At 40.9% G+C, this 20,301-nt stretch overlaps 3 protein-coding genes across 3 annotated transcripts; all 3 read left to right on the top strand.

Annotated features, from left to right (window-relative positions):
* The first annotated feature begins 243 nt into the window (after window positions 1–243).
* Window positions 244–9,106, top strand: LOC131768510 (uncharacterized). The gene is made up of 3 exons (XM_059084235.2): window positions 244–6,215; window positions 7,839–7,886; window positions 9,018–9,106. Exon 1 carries the CDS (start codon window positions 1,390–1,392, stop codon window positions 5,665–5,667), a length of 4,278 nt encoding a protein of 1,425 aa, XP_058940218.2. The 5' UTR covers window positions 244–1,389; the 3' UTR covers window positions 5,668–6,215; window positions 7,839–7,886; window positions 9,018–9,106.
* A 149-nt stretch (window positions 9,107–9,255) lies between these two features.
* Window positions 9,256–14,066, top strand: LOC131768489 (bone morphogenetic protein 1 homolog). Its single transcript, XM_059084215.2, is given in 6 exon segments — window positions 9,256–9,398; window positions 10,949–11,376; window positions 12,524–12,544; window positions 12,547–12,783; window positions 12,786–12,929; window positions 13,744–14,066. Coding segments are annotated over 5 exon segments (1,035 nt in total). The 5' UTR covers window positions 9,256–9,398; window positions 10,949–11,066.
* A 3,253-nt stretch (window positions 14,067–17,319) lies between these two features.
* Window positions 17,320–20,173, top strand: LOC131768488 (uncharacterized). Its single transcript, XM_066161745.1, has 3 exons — window positions 17,320–17,794; window positions 18,990–19,495; window positions 19,783–20,173. Exons 1-3 carry the CDS (start codon window positions 17,320–17,322, stop codon window positions 20,020–20,022), a joined length of 1,221 nt encoding a protein of 406 aa, XP_066017842.1. The 3' UTR covers window positions 20,023–20,173.
* The last annotated feature ends 128 nt before the right edge of the window (window positions 20,174–20,301 follow it).

Genomic DNA, 20,301 nt, shown 5'->3' with positions numbered 1-20,301 from the left:
ATTTTTCCATACAGCATCATTTCATCTCCAAGCGGATAGTTGAATGGAAAATTTCACAATAATGAGGATATTTTCGGGGCTAAAGAGGTAACAAATGTGTCGTGACCGGAAGCGAGAGTGTCGTGACCGGAAGCGAGTTGTGTTACCTTTTATGTTACGTGCATGAACTGATTGCGAAACGCGTGATTGTTATATGATATGATATTGAAAAAAGATAGAATTACAGACAGAGAAGATCGATTTAGGAGAGAAAACCAGGACGTGTACCGACAAAGTGAAAAAATATTAAATCTGGTGAAAATCTACAGACGTGAGAGTTTCCTTTGTTGGCGACCACCATTTCCCGACAAAAGTGGCGACCCTGCCAGGACACGGCTTAAAAGAAACAGAAAATTCATCACAGAAATCACACTGACCGCGTGGTTTTATCAAAAACAACAAATGGCTGAGCTTGAGCAAGCAGTGAAAAAGATCGACGCAAAGCTCCGAATGTTGAAATTCACGACCGAAGAAGTACCGAGAATTCGAGAGAAGAAAGAACTGAAAGCGTTAGAGCGATTGCAAAAGGATTTGGAAAAACAGCTAGACGGCGTTCATGAACAGAAGGTTCAAATACAAGCGCTAAAAATAGAGCAAGGAGACGACCCGAACGACGTGAGAGAATGGACATTGGAAATCGAAGGGCAAGTCGACGTATTCGAAAAACTCGCCGATAATGTGAGAGTAGAGGCAAGGAATCTACGAGAGGAGGCTTTACGCGAATTGAGAGACGAGGAGGAAAAGAAAGAAGAGGAGAAAAGGAATCGTCGTTACGAAGAAGAGTTGAAATTCGAGGAGGCAAAATTGAAGGTCAAACGCGACCACGAAAAGAAATTAGAAGAGGATCGAACCAAATCTCTAAAGGAGAGTGGCGCCAAGTTACCCATGTTAATCATCACTAAATTTCAAGGAACCCACCTCGACTGGTTGAGGTTTTGGAGCCAATTCGAAACTGAAATCGATAAGGCTAGTATTACACAAGTAGCGAAATTTTCATACCTCAAAGAGCTTCTCACCCCCAAAGTTCGTGCATCGGTAGATGGCTTGCCTTACAATACAGAAGGCTACGGACGAGCTAAAAGCATTCTGACAGCAAAGTACGGGAAACCGAGCGAAGTGTCCAACGCGCACATGCAGTGTATTATTTCCTTACCCACCATACAGGGATCTCAGCCAGCAAAAATACACCCATTCTACGAGAAGCTGTCAACTAATGCTCAAGCACTGGAAACCATGGGAAAAATTCAAGAGATAAATGGCTAAGTTCGAGTTACCTTGGACAAACTACCTGACATCAGGGCTGACCTTGTCCGTTTGGACGACAACTGGCAAGAGTGGGGATTTCCTCAGATGTTAGAGTCACTTCGAAAGTGGTGCGAAAGAAATCCGTTGCCTTCATCCGAAGAACCAAGCAGTGGCGGAACCCTGCCGCCTAAATCCCGAGACAAATTGTTTAACTCGAGGCAAGACGAGTGGAAACCGAGACCATGCGTTTATTGCAAATCTAGCGGACACAAGTCCCTCGACTGTGACAAGATAGTGGGTGTGGCACAGAGAAGAAAGCACCTCAGTGAGAAAGGTTTATGTTTCAACTGCACTGGTACCAAACACCGAGCTGCTGAGTGTCGTATTGTGAGAAGTTGTCAGAAGTGCAACGGCAGACATCATACTTCAATATGTGACAGAGATTCCCAGCAGATGTTGCTAGCCACCAGTGAAGGAGCAGTCATTTACCCAATCGTGGTTGTCAATGTGGACGGCGTAACATGCCGCGCGTTACTGGACACTGGGGCGGGAAGCTCGTATGCCTCAGCAGCACTTGTCAAACGACTTGGAAAGCAACCGTCAAGAATAGAGCACAAGAGAATTGACATGATGATGTGTTCGACAAACCAGAAGATTCAACAATACAACGTTAAGATTGCAAACACCCATGGGAGTTTCGAGATGGCAACCACAGTGAGCAAAGTCGATAAAAGAGTCCTACTGTCGGTGCCCAACCCAAGATATTCGGAAAAGATCAACCAGTTCACCCACCTCGAAGGAGTAGTCATGGATGATGGAGACACGAAATCGGAACTACCCATCCATCTGATACTGGGGGCTAGTGAATACTCGCGGATAAAGACCGACACAAAACCAAGAATTGGAAAGGCCGGAGAACCCATAGCTAAGCTAACCACTTTAGGCTGGACAATGATGTCGGCCGGAAAGGAAGCACACCTGAGCAGTGTTTATCTCACCAGAACGTCGTCCACTGATTACGACCAGCTGTGTAGTCTTGACGTGTTGGGCCTTGAGGACAGGCCAAATGGTGATCAGCAAACAGTGTACGACGATTTTAAAGAGCAACTCAGACGAAGCGATGAAGGATGGTATGAGACGGGGCTACTATGGAAACATGGTCATGATCTCCTCCCAAACAACGAGTGTGGAAGTCTACGAAGACTCGAAAGCCTGATAAAGAAATTACAGAAAGAGCCCAACCTTCTGGCCCAGTATGACGAAGTCATTCAAGATCAGTTGGCGAAAGGGATCGTAGAGAAGGTGTCTTCAGACCCAGTGGGAAGAGAGTTCTACATCCCACACAAGCCTGTCATCAGAGAGTCAGCAGAATCCACCAAGCTGAGAATCGTGTTCGATGCGTCAGCGAGATCAAATGAGAAGAGTCCCTCCCTTAACGATTGTTTGGAGACGGGGCCACCCCTTCAGAACCTGCTGTGGGATGTGCTAATAAGAAACCGTCTGAAGCCAGTGGCGTTGGCTGGTGACCTTAAGCAGGCCTTCCTGCAAGTACGTATTCGACTAGAAGATCGAGATGCCTTAAGATTCCACTGGATAAAGAACAGAGATGTATCAAATGTGGAAGTGTTGAGATTTACCCGTGCATTGTTTGGCCTGGTGCAGTCACCGTTCTTGTTAGGGGGAACACTGCAGCAACACCTGGAAAGCCTAAAAGAAAGATACCCAAAAGAAGTGGAAGAGATCAAAAAGAGCCTGTACGTGGACGATGTCATTACCGGTGGAGAAACCAAAGACAAGGTGCGCAAACTAAAAGAAACAGCTGTTGCAGTTTTTGGGGAGGCGCAGTTCGAACTACACAAGTGGCATTCCAACGAGCCAGATCTGGAAACGAACGAAGAACCGAAGTCGGAAGACGAGAGACAAAGTTATGCCAAGGAACAACTTGGAGTTAAAACCGGAGAAACCAAGATGTTGGGGCTACCATGGGACAAGACGGAGGACACCATTGCTGTGAAGTTTCCAGAAGCACCCCCAGAAGTGACTAAGAGGGAAATGTTGCGGTTCCTCGCTTCAATTTACGACCCTCTTGGCCTAGCGTCACCAGTATCCCTCGTGGGGAAGTTCTTGTATCGAGAAGTTTGTGACCAACACCTTCCATGGGACCAAAGCGTACCCGAAAACATCAGAAGGCAATGGCAAAAATTCCAGAAAAACCTCCCAGACCACCTTCAATTCCCGCGCAGTTTAGCAGGCTTGCAAGAAACCATTGAAGCAATCGATTTACACGCGTTTGGAGACACAAGTGGGGCAGGATCAGCAGCTGTGGTATATGCAGTGGTTCATCAAGCTTCAGGCGTGAGCAGAGGATTGCTGGCAGCGAAATCGCGCTTGGCAAAAAAGGGCCTCATTATTCCTAGACTGGAATTAGTATCTGCGCACATGGCGGCAAACCTCGCCGAGAATGTGAAGAACGCCCTAGAAGGCCAGCCAGTTAGATCAGTCCATGGATGGTTGGATAGTACTGTGGCCCTTCACTGGATCAGAGGAGAAGGGAGTGCCTACAAGCAATTTGTGGCCAACCGAGTGAACAAGATACGAGAGAAAGAGTACATTCACTGGAGGCATGTTGGTACCGACCAGAATCCCGCTGATATTGGCAGTAGAGGTTGCCAAGCGGACAAGCTGAGAGAGCTGTGGTTAATGGGCCCAAAATGGTTGACAGAGCCTGATCGTTGGCCAGCTGAAGTATTCACAGAACCGAGCAAAGAAACCGAAGCGGAAGCTAAACTCGCAAAAGAAATCTTCGCAACTGCTACAGAGACCAAGGATGACTTCGATGAAGTTTTAGAGAAAAACAGTTTCTGGAAAACGGTACGGGTGACAGCATGGATAAGGAGATTCCTGAACAACTGCAAGTTGAAGAAAGCGGTACGACTCAGTGGTCCTCTAACAACAGCTGAGACGGACAAGCAGGTGCAATGGTGGATAAAGAGGGCCCAAGCAAGCTATGAAATGACGGAAAAGTTCAACGAGGACAAGTTGACCCTCAACCTACAGAAGAACAACGAAGAGTTGTACGAGTGCCGTGGTAGAATTCAAGGAAGCTATCCAATCTATCTACCATCAAGTGCAGTGTTGACAGAGAAGTTGGTTCTAGATGCACATATCCTGACCTTACATGGAGGAGTTGGACTCACGATGGCCTTCATCAGACGCGACTATTGGATACCTCGATTGAGGCAGCTAACCAAGAAAGTGATCAGGGGTTGTTTTGGATGTAAAAAGTTCCGTGCTGTGGCATTCCAAAGTCCACCTCCTGGAAACTTGCCAGTTGACCGCACCATGGGCTCAGTTCCTTTCCAGGTACTGGGCGTGGACTATGCCGGCCCAATACCATACAAAATCAGTAAGAAGAAGGAAGGTAAAGCCTATATCCTGTTGTTTGCCTGTAGTCTGACCAGAGCCATCCACCTGGAGCTGTTAAGCGATCAGAGTACAGAAGAGTTCATTAAAAGCTTGAAACGGTTCATAGCCAGAAGGGGAAGACCACAAAAGGTGTACTCCGATAACGGAAAAAGTTTCATTGCGGCGGCGAAATGGTTGAGAAGCATCATGAACGACGAGAAGATGCAGGATTACCTGGCACACCAGCAGATCACGTGGCAATTCAACCTGAGTAGGGCACCGTGGTGGGGCGGTCAGTACGAGAGGTTGGTGGGGCTTGTAAAGCGGGCCCTGTACAAGTCTGTTGGGGGAGCGAGGCTCACGTGGAGCGAGTTTGAGGAGGTGCTCCTAGATGTGGAAGTTGCACTTAACAACCGCCCCCTAACTTATCTGGAAGACGATGTCCAGCTACCCACGCTGACACCAAATGCCATGATGTTTGGCCAGCCCAATCTGTTACCAGAAGATGATCCAGTTTCGATCGAGAGTAAAGATTTAAGGAAGCGAGCCAAGTATCTTCGACGCTGTAAGGATGTGTTGTGGGCCCGATGGACCGGGGAGTACATCAAGAGTTTGAGAGAAAGACATAACCTCAACCACAAGAAAGAAGAACCACAGATTAAACCCGGAGACGTCGTTCTAATCCAAAGTGACGAAAGAAACAGAGGGAAGTGGAACCTCGGAATTGTAGCAAAGCTCATCAAGGGGAGAGACGGTGTTGTCAGGGCAGCCAGACTGAGGGCAGGAAAATCGTTCCTGGAGCGCGCACTCCAACAGTTGTACCCCATGGAGTTGTCATGCGACCGATATCAGGAGCCTCAAGACCCAGAGTCAAATGTCCTCAACCCCAGAGCCAGGGCATTCACACCCAGGAGAGCAGCTGTTGCCGCAGCGGAGCGTATCAAAGACATTGCCAGACAAGACGAACAATTAAGTTGAACAAATGATTTTCTTTTTGTGTGTATTTGTTACCTCCGGTATCAAATAGGGGGAGAGTGTCGTGACCGGAAGCGAGAGTGTCGTGACCGGAAGCGAGTTGTGTTACCTTTTATGTTACGTGCATGAACTGATTGCGAAACGCGTGATTGTTATATGATATGATATTGAAAAAAGATAGAATTACAGACAGAGAAGATCGATTTAGGAGAGAATACCAGGACGTGTACCGACAAAGTGAAAAAATATTAAATCTGGTGAAAATCTACAGACGTGAGAGTTTCCTTTGTTGGCGACCACCATTTCCCGACAAATTTCTAACAGGAAGAGTTGGAAATTGTGTGAATTAGGGAAATGAAATAAAAGGATAAAAAATCTGATGTTAGCTTTAAAATAAGTATAAAACAAGTAGATTCACGCGGAATTAATATCAGAATTTTTTTTAAATTCCAGTAAATAAGTTGTCCCACCATTCACTGCAGCGCCTTAGGCCTAATTCAGAATATCTTTACACACGAGAACTTCCTGTTGTCTTCGCCATTTCTTTCAACGTAAGTAAAAGTTTTATTTTTTTGTCGGTGTCGTTTCTGGTAATTTAAAGTTATCAAATAATGTTATTCAGAGCAGTTAAGCTGCTGGTTGTCCTGTGGCCGTTTTCGCAAGACCTTAATTAGCTACCCATGATTCCACCCTCGCCTGAAAACCGAATAAAAGTCCACCTGCAGAATCTAAACGTTTACTAGTTAAATCTCTGTCCGCTGGATTGTTCATGGCACTTGGAGCAAGCTTCAACGTGATAGGTAAACTTTTCTATGATTAAATTTTGCGTTGTTTTTTGGTTTAGCTCCCTCACTTAGACATGATGCGATCGATGAAGATCAATGCAATTCGAAGCATCAAAGTCGATTAATATTTACGTTTAAGGTGTTTTTCCTCATCGATGACTCGAGAGTGCCTAAAGCAACCTATATAGGTACGAAAAGAGTGATCTGATATAGATGTTTAATTTTTATAGATCTAAATTTGTGATTTATAAACATTTTTTACTTCGATCGATCGAATGTCACAACAAGCGAAAGAAAGAATTCCATGTAGTCTCTTTAAATTTGCAGCGTCTGCAATTAGTCTACAGCCTTACCTAAGCTTCATTTATTTTGCAAACTTTATCGACAGCTCACTCGTGCCTTCATTGTTGTAATCCTCCAGATTTCTTTTCAAAGTTCATTTTGTATAGCGTACATGCACGATTAATCAATCTGGTCGAAACGAAGCTTAAGCACTTCGTGATGAGACGAAGCTTATGATTTTTCTACTATGCAAACGAAGGGTTGAATCTAAATCGACATTTTAAATTAAAGTTTTAGGGTGGCACCAGATATTGTAGCGTTCTGTTTTGTTGTTGCCTGTCTCAGTTTGGGTCAGGAAAACAGGACTGCTGTCATGCGTGTGTGTGTGTACAATTACAGTGATAGGTGGGGGAGGGGAGCTATTTCGAACGGGGTGGTGGGGTGGGTTGCAGTTGGGAAAGCAAATAATTCATCAAGCAGAAATACAAAAAAAATTTAATCAAACCTCTGGTGTCCCAAGTTTACTGTGTGTGATGTTGGGGTTAAGATTGAAATTTAAGCAGGAGCTTGTGTCGTAAAAAAAAGAGAAAAATAGAAAAAATTTGAAGTACACTACAAGCAAGAAAACTGACATGCTAAGATCTGTTTAGCCTTCTTACTTTTATTCTGTAGCCACCTTGTCACTTCTGGACTTGTTGACTTTCCTTGTACCACATGTTGTGCACTATTTAAAATTAGGAAGACTGGTCCCAAGCACCAACCCTTGCCACCCAAAGGCTGACAAATTATACAAAATTCAACCGATCTCTCTCAAATTAGCACCAGTGAGAGCAAATTGCAAATACCTACCCAAAAAGGTTTCCAAATTCTGTTGCATCGGCTCAAGAGACTCTGTTTTTAGGATCATAATGCGAAAGTACATCTGAAAAAATACATGACTCTCTAGGGAATCAATAAGACAGTTGTTGCTTTTGCCCTATTGCAAAACAACACCATTTGGGAAGTCAGTGCATGTAATTCAATGGCATATGATTTTTCTTTGTTTCTTGGTTACTTATGAGAGTTAAAGGGTGAAAGCATTAACCTTTACCTTACTTTTGATTATAGTTCTTGTATTAGCCTCATCATGGATTTCTGAACCTATTTATGGACAGAGTAAGTTGGCAATATTTTTTTGCTATAATTGTATTACTATTAACTTACAATAAAACTTGAAATTATGTTTGTAAGATGATGATAAGAAGGGACTAGCTGTAACCTCTTAAAGAAGCAAATTCAAAGAGCACTGAATATTAATTTATCCTTTTGATAATTTCATGACCCTTTGTATTATTATTTATCAACTTTTCAAATGTTCATTGTAATTCACATTATTGTGTTTATTTCATATCAATTTCATAATTTATTTTATATTTTACATCCAGAAATCTTAAAAGCACTAAAATTGTACAGGTTATCTTGCTGAATTGAATTACTTTGCAGGTTATCAAAATGCTGCTTCATGCATCAAAAAAAAAAAAAAGACAATGCAATCAACAGACTGTCAACAGCCATGTTATCAATGGTTAAAAACATTGTGTGACTTTTGATGATGTTTTTGCTTGTAATTCCATTTTATTTGTTATATATTTATTATAAGTGCTTTTTGAAATGAAAGATTTGTAAGATAAACAAGGTTCAGAAAGTTGTGTCAGAAATTATTCATTATCAGATGGATTCAGGAAATTAGATCATTTTGGTAGTTAGAGTACCATCTCTATTTTTCAAATTAAACCTTCATCATGTGAGCAGTTTTTTTGGAAGAAATATAGGCTTTACTGAGTCTAAAATGTAATCTCTTTTCATGTAGTTAGTTTGGCTGTTGTTTTCTAGATAGGTTTATGCAGCTCCTCTGTTTGATTGTAGTGTAAATTTTAACAGTGACACCACATACTAATCAATTATCTTTCATTATTATGGTGGCAAAGGAAATGATTGCACCCTAACACTGACAGAAAATCTGCAGGGTACAAAAAATAAAAATTTGGGAGTATTGCTATCTAAAAACATGAGAGAGACTAAAATTAATGGATTTTTAGTTAGGTCTACCAGTTTGGAAAAACCAACGTCAGGAACTGTGGCTCTTGCTGTTTGGTAGTTTAAGGTATAGAAGGTGCAGTAAGTGTTGGTTGACCAGGAAGAAAACCTCTCTTATTCGTAAATTTTTATGATGTGTTGTTGTTATTGCTGTTAGTTGTTTAATTGTTTAGTTAATTGCTTTTCATAACTCAATTTCTTTTAACTTAGGTTGTTCAGTTTATCCACAAGATATTGATGCCACAACGGGGTTCAGTACAACTATCACAAGTCCTGGTTATCCATCAAATTATGGCTACAACTTGGAATGTAATTGGCGCATCCAAGCTGGCAGCTTTCTCAGTGATTATATAGTGAAGGTTACATTTAATGACTTTCAGGTCGGAGGGGGATCTCTTGGAATTTGTTTTAGTGAGAAGTTGGAATTTTATGATGGTGATAGCACATTGTCCAATCTCCTTGGATCCTATTGTGGAACAGTGAATCCAGAAGTTATATATTCCTCTGGTCATTACCTGTATATAAAGTTCTCGTCTGGTTATGGTTCTTCTTACAAGGGTTTTAGTTTAAATGTTGCAGCTGTTGCAAAAGGTAATCATTCATTATTATTTTTCACAGTTCATTGTATTCTGTCACTGCACTCAGTTTTTGTCCATAGTGTAAAAGTAGAAAGTGAAGAAATACTTGAAATAAAAAATTCATACATAATAAATTGGCATTAAACAATATAGAAAATGTTAGAGGACAATATGAATTACAGATAGCAGCTTTGTGGGTGTTGATTGCCTTCATTTGATGCAAGTTTTATACGATTTTGTAAACATCTGTGAAAATCTCTTGGCAAAAATCAGATCTTTTTCATATGGTTTGAGGGTGCAAAGCTAATCACATCATAAATCTTCTTTAGTGAACCCTTTAACCTTTGACTATCGTCTAATTTCTCATTACAATATCAGCCTTGAATCACACATAAAGGTTACAAGAAGAAAAGAAATGATCACCAACTAGGGAAGCTCTTTATTATTAGACAAACATGTGAGTCACAGCAAGAATTTTGCATGTGAATCTTGAAGCCAGAAGAAACATGTTTTTTCTCTGAACCCTTTAAACACTAAGAGTGACCAGCTTATAATTTCTCCTCACAGTAATACTTCTGAATCATTCATTAAGATCATAAGGATAAAGAAAATGATCACCAACCTTAGAAGCTTTGATTGTTAAACAAATTCCCCTTGTAAGTACCAAAATAAATATAAAGAGAAGAGTGTGGAGAATATGGATTCTGATTTTATGGTGTAAAGCGTTAAACGAACCTCAATGTTTAGAAAGGCGTGGTAAAGAAGTTCATGTAGTTGATGAGGCCAACTCGTTGACAGGATTCGCAAATGTGCCAAATTAGGCGTATTTTACGCCAAAATTGTTCACATGACTCCACTGAGATTACGGAGGGAGTTACTTCGACCCCAGAAATTTACGGTAGCAAACAAAGTTTTCACCTAACCTTTTTCGCATCAAGTGCAATTTACATTAATTGCAGACGTTTTTAACCTTAATTAAATAATCTAAATTAAACAACTGTACTGCACGACAAAAAATGAAGAGGGTGAATAGCGATTAAAATTTACTCGATTACCGCCAGCACGGATTTGAGCTTTATAGGTCAGCGGACCAGCTTGGATACTTCGTGTATCCGTCACGATAGTGTATACATTTTCGCATGTAGTTTTTGTTTTATTATCATTTAATATATCATGCACCAAGCCAGTAGACACTATAATAGTGTAATTGTGTAAGACTCTTGTTTAGGAATATTAAATAAAACTGCTTCTTTTCTTTGAAATACTTGACTCCAAATATTCAAAAATGATTTCCAAAATTTGTGAAGCTGAAGTCGCACTGACTCCACTCATCAATAAAATTTGCAAACACTGCGTGAGGTAGGGGCGAACTTGTAGAGGGCGACTTGCAATTGGACAAAACCACCAAGCTTTTGAGAGGATGTGGTCGGATTTCAAGTCTCACCTCAGATATTTATTTCTTTAGCTTACTTTAAAGTGAAAAGCAAATTTAATATTCTTACACATGTAGCGGTGTTTGATAAAAATCTTAACTCATGGGAGTGTTATTTCTACGTCACACAGAGGAAGCCGCTGGAATATGTCGCAACGGAGGCTCAGGTAATGACGTCATGCAGCTCAGTGGCCCTTCTGGTACAATTTTCAGTCCTGATTATCCATATCCATACCCAAGAGATACCAAATGCACCTGGGTGGTCTCCGTTCCAGCTGGAAAAGAGTCAAATTGACGTTTAAAGACTTTGACCTTGGAATAGGCTTCACCCAATGTAATTACCATACGGGCGATGAAGACTATGTGGCGATTCGTGACGGGGAGTACTCTTGGAGTGACGAGCTTGTTCGATATTGTGATTACAACTACAATATGAAGTCTGTGCGGGATGTTTATTCGACTGGGAATCACATGAGAATCACGTTTTCTTCTTCATCATCACCATCTTCGTTCAATACAGAAAAAGGTTTTAAAGCAAGTTTCGAAGTTTCAGAGCTGTGTGAGTATCATGATTACTTGCCGGTGCATATTTCTTTTATTTGGAGCATAACAAACGTCATACTTTCCCATAATTTACGATTACATTGTGTGATAGTTGATGGAGGCGATGCCCAAATCAACTATCACGCATAGAAATCCAGAGCAAATAGCCTAGTACAAACCCAACAGTCGTTGATAACTTAACAAGACAGGCACAAATTTTTTAGTAGCCGCACATTGTTAGGCTACTTGCTATCAAACATGGAGCAGTTAGCGTAAAGGGTAGCAAATCAGCAGCATGAAGGGGTCACTTCCTAAAGAAACAGAGGTGCTGCGTCGCTGGGTAAGTATAAACGGTGGCCATTTACATTATCAACTGAGTTGCTTATGTAAATGGGCCACCGTAAAGAGTTTAAAAGCTGACGTTTCTAGCGTTAGCCCTTCGCCAAAGCGTTCGTCAGATAATTTGCCAGTCGCTCTGACGAAGGACTAACGCTTTAAACGTCACCTTTTCAACTTTTTACGGTGGTGAGTTTGCATTATCAACTCACTTGATAATACCAAATTATCCAGATTGGCAGCATAGATGGCACGTGACGTCTGTAGGACGGTTTGCGTTTTTCCGGGTGACCAAGCAAGAAAAATTTTAGGAAATACCGCAATATGATTGGTTCTAGCAGCAGGCGAAATTTGCTTCATGCGGCCCGTGAGCCTTGGTGGAATCTTTGCAGATTAATTTCTTTTCGTTTGCAAATAATCGGAAACATTTGTGTTTATACTTTTTTTCACCATTTCAGCTACGATGAATATAAACAAAGTCACCTCAACTCGCTTGAATTGCGGAAGAGGCTGGCGTTTGTAAAAGTGCCTTTACACCTATTTAGTAATCCAATTTGCTGGTGCGCCACCATGATTATGAGTCGAAGACTGAGTTGACGAAAGTTTATTGCGAACCAAAAAAATTACAAGAGCACTGCAACCGATATCGTAAAGGTCATGGGTTCAACTCCCGTGCAAGCCTAAACTTTTTTGAGGCTTCATTTTCACGACTGCTTCAGTAGTGTTCATAACCGCGAAGACCACTCTTTTTTTATTCATTCATGCGCAGTTTATATATTTACGATATTCGTATATTCACAATCAGTCGTTTGCATATTTTTCCATAGCATCTGCTGCTTATTCAAAGGAGATTGCTACTATGGGAACATCAACAATGAGAAACTGAGTTTGAATGGAACGTATGGTACACTAGAAAGTCCAAAGGAAGGCTCCACATACCCACCAAATATGAAATGTGATTGGGTGATCACTGTGCCAGAGGGAAATATTGTCAAGCTTAGCTTTGATGAATTTAATCTGAAACCGAAATACCAATCATTATGCGAAGATTATGTAAAGGTTCAAGATGGGAAAGAAAGTTACAGTGAAAGCAAGGGACATTCTGTGGTCTATCAACACCACAAGACATTCGCTCAAGCGGACGGTACATGAGGGTGACTTTCCATTCCGGCTCAGACTCTATGCAATACCGCACAGTTTTAAAGGCCACATTCACAGCAGAGGAAAAAGAAAGTAAGTTGCTTATCTTTGTTCATCAGTATTATCAGTGAGACCTCTCTTACTTAGGATTTAGATTCGGTTTTAGCGAGCAGGGTCCAAGTAGCGAGTAATAATCCGCTAGATTAACAATAAAGTTGCAAAAAAAGCGTCAGATTCGTAAAAACAAGATCGTGACGTCTAAGAGGCAGTTCTGTACTGAGATCTTTTTATTAGTTGTGACTGTTCACTTGTTGAGGTTATTATAAAGGACGTGAAGGACGTTTCAATAAGACTTAGTGGTATTTGCCAGCTGGCTCCTAAGGATAAATGTTTGGTGGAAAGTGCAGTACGTTTAGTAACTCTAATCCGCCGGATGGGGATTATCCGTGGGATAACGTCATCCATCCTTTCAAGAACTGAGCCGTTGTCGCCAACAGTTTATTTCCAGTCACGATTAACTCAATGCTGGTTGAATCCAACTTTGGGACCCTGGCTAATTTGGGAATAAAAAGTTAGACTTGGGTTTAGTGTGTAATAGCATGTCGTGGGTGATGTCGCCCTCTTTCTCGGTCGCCCCCTAGCCTGTCGCCCCCGAGTGAAGTTCCGTCGTCCCGAAATGTGGTTGCGTCCTCTCCAAATTGAAATTGCGTCGCCCCTGACTTTGAAGGCGGATTTGATTGCTTCTCGGTGAAACAAAAGAAAAATAAAAGAAACGCAGACCGAAAAAAGTAAACTGATTATCTAATAAAATTGTTGATAAAATTAAGAGAGGGAAATTTTAAAAGGAGCTGCGATAAGAACATATGAGGTTGGAATAAGTTTCACATGATTATTAATCTTCTTTTAGCTCCAGGGTCTTCTAAGATTATTGTCGCCATCACTGTCCGGTGTGGTTGTTTTCATAGTCTGCATTTGTGTTGTGGTGTGTGTTGCAAAATACCAGCAGACGAGACCGAATCAATCAATGGCCGCTCGGATTCCAATGGCGACACAGACTACTACCGCAGTGTCTCAGACCACACAAGCTGGCGTGATTCGCCATCCACCCCCGCCTCAGCACCCGGCAATCCAACCTCCTTTTCAACCGGCATCAAATCCTTATCTCGCACCCGCATTCTGTGGGTTTTGTTCCTACGGCGGGCCCACGCATATCCGCCACCTCGAGGGTAGCCCGTATCCGTTGCAGCCCCACCACCCTACCCTGGCGAGGAACCAAGTTCCTCAGTAGTCCACCTCCTCCAGGAGCAGGTCTTATCCATGGCAGACAGAGTGTTCAGAAGTCGAAACCGTCCGCACCCCCCCAAAGGAAGCTTGGAGGTTTTGTTTCCCTCTATAAATGGAGTTGAAAATTGTTTGTACAGAGAGGATTAATGCAAAAGTATTAAAATAAGCCGCTCTTAGTAGAAGAGATCAAACAAAAATGTAGCCATTTCAAAAAACCCTATAAATTAGTTTCTTAGTAGAATTTCGACCTTTTAAGGACGTATTTTACGTGATTGGTAAGCGCTTAGCAAACAATATTTTAAACAACCAATTAGTACATTTCTGTAAGCCCCACTAGTGGTGAAATTCGGCACCAAGCGAAAAAAGAGCATCTTTGGCCATAGGGCACTTTCATATCACATACGTTTGCCAACATTGGCCAACAGCAGTGTCCTTGTGATGCTTTTAAGCTTGTTAAAGTGGAGAGATGATCCACCTGGGTTCGATTGTTGAAAAGGCCTGATTACCCTTACCATGTTGACATAAAGTACTCTTCTAGCGGTTTTTATCCACGCCGAATGGCGATCTTATCCAGAGGATAGTCGTTGTGCACCCTTAAAACAACGAGAGGCTTTGTCTTTTGTGCAAAAAATATGTACCCAACATGTATGATGCCTTCTTTTTTTTTTAATAGGGCCATTCTACAGTTGGGGGGGGGGGGGGGGGCTGATAATTGAGTTTCGCAAGGCCTTTAAGTTGGAGTGAGGCTGAAGGTGATCTTGTTGTGATAGAGACCAGTATCTAGTTACCATGATAACAGAGGTAATTTCATTGAAAAGCAGCAACGTTTGTATCCTAACAAGGTCAACCTTAGCCTCGCTCCTTTTCAAAAGGCGCTGTAATCAAATAACATACGTAAACTGTAAAATGGACTATGTAAATTTTTGTTCACAGAGGCGTTATTCCGGTGAACAATTTTTTCCCATTTTTTCAATTATTAAGTTTTATTTTCATTTAACAATGTTGTAAAAGAATTTTGAACGGCTACGGTTACTCACTTTTTTTTCGCTTTAAAAACCAGAGAAAGTTGATCTTCAGTATGAGGCGTTTTATAGTTTTTTTTTTCCCTCTATAAGGAAATAAGATGAGGCGCTAAATGGGCACCCAATATACATGGAAATAGAGTAGGTTGATACATTTTGTGTTTAGTTTGTATAGAGATTTTTGATTCTTTATGTTATTCACGATTGATATAATTGATTGAACAGCGTTGTAAAGCGTGCAAGCGTCGTTAATCAAGCTAATGTATATCGGTTGTGTCTGAATTGGTCTGATCAATTTACGACATGATATCATTATTTCACCTCCTCTTGTATAATCCTCCAGAAAACATTAAAATTTACGGTTGAAATGTTAGCAGTAATGAACCTCGTACCCTAAAAAGAATATTTTCCTTGATCAAAGCTCTCCATGAGACGCGATGTTGCCACGATTTCCAATTTCTGTGTTTCCTGCTCCATAGATGGCTGAGGAAAAAACTGGAGCGTCAAATAAACATCTGGCGAGCAACTCGCATTTCATCGAAAGCTCGATCGCACCTTCTATTGTATAATCCTCCAGAGAACATTAAAATTTACGGTTGAAATGTAGCAGTAATGAACCTCGTACCCTAATGAGAATATTTTTCTTGAGCAAAGCTCGCCATGGGGACCGATGCCACGATTTTAATTTCGGTGTGACCTGTTCCATAGCTGGCTGAGGCCGAAACTGTGTGTCGAATAGAAATCTGGCAACACCATTTCCGGAGACTCGCTATTGGAAGCTCGCTATTGCTCCTATTCGGGAAAGCAAATCCGGTGTCACCTTGGACTTGATGGTTTTAATGAAACAAGGATCAAAACAACTCAACCTGGAAAATGAATAATGAAGATGTGAGATATCCAGGCTACTAAGTTGACTTTAGGCCAGGACTTGAGGCCTGCCCCTGGAAAGTAAAGCGCATTACGGATACTACTTGACTTTGCCTTCTATAAGAGAGGTCTTGGGATCGAATCAGGTGTTTTCAAGGTTACTCTTAATCACGAGATGATAAACTGTTTACAACCCGTTTACAATTTCTCGTCTTAATGTATCTCCATAACCTCATTTACACCAAGCAAACATGTTAGATTAGACCTCGTTTTGCTGAATGAAAATCAGAAAAGAAGAACTGAAAATTGAATTTTTCCTTGTATTTCCGATCCGCCAAATTTGAAGTCGACAAACATCGGTTTAAAGCAGCTTCTATGAAGAAAACGAATTGAAACCTTGTGTAAAAAAACACCCTTAGAGCATGTTAAATCTTTGGTGTCAATGGAATATATCTTTGACACACTGAATATATATTGCACAATAATTAGCATTTGAGAGGCTGATTATCACAGCATTCCGCTCGTTTCTTTTTGTGTTCCTGATTTTAAAGTACATAAAATGAGGGTTTTGATTATTGTAGGTACAGTTCTTAGATTTTGTGTTTTTCAGCGATCGAGTTTTTAATTTCGAAATCGAAAAAGTTTATGAAAAAGGCCTTTAAATTCTGAATGTTGGACTGCTATCTCGCCCTCGAATGTCATATTTGTTCGAGCGTCTCAAATACGCAATAAGTGTGCAAAACTTTTCAAAGTACGTTTGCTGTCAACCCATTTTACATCCATTGATAGATTTTGCTGGTTGTAATTAAAAAAGCCACGTGATTTCTCAGTAGGCAGTGAAAAGTTTGATCATTTCACCGTTAGCAGTTAAGCCCCATACAGGATCCCCAAGAAGAAAGAATATTAACAAGCCCTATGCGTTAGTCAGTGATTTTGACCAAATAATAAACAGGAAACTGGAGAAGTGCTAAGGAGTGGCTTTTGGGTTATGACAACAACTTGGAAAATGATTAAAAACCATTTTCCGAGTTAGAAACCGTCCTGGACGATAGTGCGCCTTTGAGCATTATTGGCTACAACATTTCCAGTATACACCATTACGAATAGATGAGACACAATCTCTTCATAAAAATAATAGCACATTTTATTACTTTACGAAGAAGGACAAACACAAACTATGGAATAGGAGATGCATAATTTGGTGATTTAGAGGGCTTAGTTTTAGAAACTAGAAGGGTAGCAAGAGATTATAAACAGTTCATATACTCTTCTTAGTAGTCATGACACTGAAAGGCTCCATAAGTTTTAACATGGCCTGGGGAAAAGTGAAGGATGGCTGGGAAATAGCTAACAGAACCGACGCCTCAACAAGTGAGATAACATTTCAGGACATCAGGCCTGCTGGAGAGTACAGTAAGGTTTTCATCCAATCAAAAACGACCGACAATAGAGCGAAAGTAATTGGTGGAGACACCTGGAGGGTCAACCTACGTGGCCCATCAAGCATTGCAGCGACTGTTTTTGATCACAATAATGGAACTTATGAAGCTCTGTTTCTTATTATGGAGCCTGGTATCTATCAATTGTTGATTCACCTTGACTATAGTCTGTGCGATGGATTCAGGGACCCTCCACCTGATTGGTTCATTAAGGGGAACGTTCATGGGAAATTTCAACCGAGAAATCTCCTAGGCCCCCGGGTTGATTACTTGGCACAGCCCTTTCAGAGCGGAACACATCTCGAGATAACCGTAGAAACAACAGATACGATCGTGTCATTAGCCGGTAAGTAACTTGACAGAAATAAAGGCGAACGCTTTGAAAATGAGTCGCTTCGAGCGCGTTGAGAATGAGTCTATTTTAAAACCAAACCAGAGTAATCTCAACAAGATGAACGCCAGTGAGAGCTTAATGTAAAAACACGAAAACAGCTTCAATTGCAAGAAAACGCGATTGAACAATTCACGATTGCTTTGAGCTTTAGTTAATTTATTGGTTTAAGAAAGTGATGCGAGTTTTCTGGATCATTTACGTCGCAAGGTAAAGCAAAAGCAATACAATCTCGGATTACTCTCGCCACTTATTTTAAAGCTATCGTATACAGCAAGCGGATGGTCTCAGCTATAGCTACGATTGGAAGAAATGTGTCAGAGAACTTGAAGCAAGAGTAGCTAATGCTGCGACATCAAGGGTAGTGCTGCTGGAATGAAGGTAGATCAAGGCATTTACAACCGAAGAGGGGCTTGAAAATTAAGGAAAATTAAACCTCTCTTTATTTCAATAGAAAATATACTGCAGGTTTAAAATATGAGTAAGACAATAATAATAATACCGTAAACAATGATAACATTATGGATAATCATGACAATAATATGATAATAATAATGATAATAATAATAATAGTTAGCTTTTCACGAGGCAAATTATTTAAAAAGTAATATGAAAACAAAACGTTGTTGACGCTAGGTCATTATCACGGTATAATGGGGGAATATATTTTTGCCTTGTAAATAGCTCACTTGGAAACTTAAACGAACTCTATGGAAAAAATGATAGTAATGATTATAATAATAATCATCATCATCATATTCATATTTAAGAATTGTATCCTGTGCTCCTGGAATTCTCTCTAAATCCATTCTAAGTCCACTCTTTCCAGTTAGAATTAGAATTTGAAATGTTGGTTTTTCCAGCATTTAATCTACTTTACCAGCATTGGGTTGTGATAGGGTTTAGAAGCAAGAATTAAATGAAGAATGTACTGTAAAAAGTGAAAATTACTTATATAACCCTCTTTTGGTAGGCATAGCACTAGTCTAGATTTGGATAGCTTTCCAGAAACAACATTACTAATTAAAGTTGTACCTGTAGTTTTAACCCCAACCCGAACTTGTTGTCAGTTGACTGTTGTTTGGTCAGGGGAGGGGTAAGTGTGTGATTGCTTCGATACTGACGTTGAGTCCACTTTTCCTTTGAACAGAATCATACGACTGGTCCTTACCAGAAAACTACAGCTCTTCTGGTACTTTCTGGGTGTACGGTGATTCATTAGGAGTTAGGCTGTTTAATTCAATCCGCTCTCGTGACCTGTGCACAAAGCTCTACTCCAACTGCAAAAACAGTTATAACTGGCTCTATCCAACCAGGAATGATAAACCAGTCAACAATACACGGGATAACCTCGACTTTCGTCCGGAGATAGTCTTAAATGCCATACGCAGCGTTCTTAATACGACAGACTTACAGCAACCATCCAGTGTACTGCTTTTAAACCTTGGACTTCATTATACCCGAAGCGTCAATTTCACAACTTTTCAGAGGGTCATTGGAGACGTAATAGACTTGTTGAAAGAGAAAACAATTGACTCACAAGGCAAGGAAGTTCTAAAGTTAAAAGCGAGGGTCATTTGGAAATCAACTACAGCCTTATGTAAGCATAAGCAAAGGTACCACAACCCAACAGATAAGAGATTCCTCACACCGCAGGTTTGTACCCTATGATAACAGATGACGTCGCCCCCCTAAATACGTTTGAAACCTTATTTAGACTCAAAGGTTGGGAGCGAGGCAACTATATTTCGGAGCGACGAAACTCCACTTGGGGCGACCGTGTAATGGGGTGACATCACCTATGTATCGATGCACATTGCTGTGCAACATCTGTGATGATAATCTTGAATTGGTATAGGTACTTATCCTCGATTTCAACCATTTCATTCTATGTAAACTTTCACGAGCCACCTTATTTCTATCTGATTCTATTTTTATTTCAGCGAGTTCTCCTGTTCAGCGCGTACGCCATCACAGCCATGTGTCAAGCGGGTTTCGATGTCATAGACGTGTATCCGATGACCCACTCGTATCCGGAGGGTACATTGGACAATGATATTGTTCACTATCCAAACAAAGTGTTTGATGCGGTGGTAACACTTGTAGAGAATTATAAAATAAACAACAATCAAAGGATAGAAACCGATGACCACGAGAGAAAAATAAGGCGATGTGCCAGCTGACCAAAACTATAGACAGCTATCCCAAGTCCTCAGCTTGGCCTTACAGAAGAAAATTTGGGGAAAGATGAATTAACTTGTTTCTAGGCCCACTCTTGTCTGACGTGGCTGAGACATATATTTTCTTTCGCAGAGGTTCCATATGAAAACACGGTACGGGTTGTTCGAAGTAGGTCGGTTTTTGTCATTTCATTTATATTTTTCAAGTAGTCTGGTAAATCTTTAACCTACATGATTACTAACGGTTTGATAAGGTAAATGTTTATTTTGGACTCTTTTTTG

The sequence above is a fragment of the Pocillopora verrucosa genome, chromosome 14, assembly GCF_036669915.1.
Source record: "Pocillopora verrucosa isolate sample1 chromosome 14, ASM3666991v2, whole genome shotgun sequence".
Taxonomy (NCBI): Eukaryota; Metazoa; Cnidaria; class Anthozoa; order Scleractinia; family Pocilloporidae; genus Pocillopora; species Pocillopora verrucosa.
This window is presented reverse-complemented; position numbering and strand designations above follow the sequence as displayed.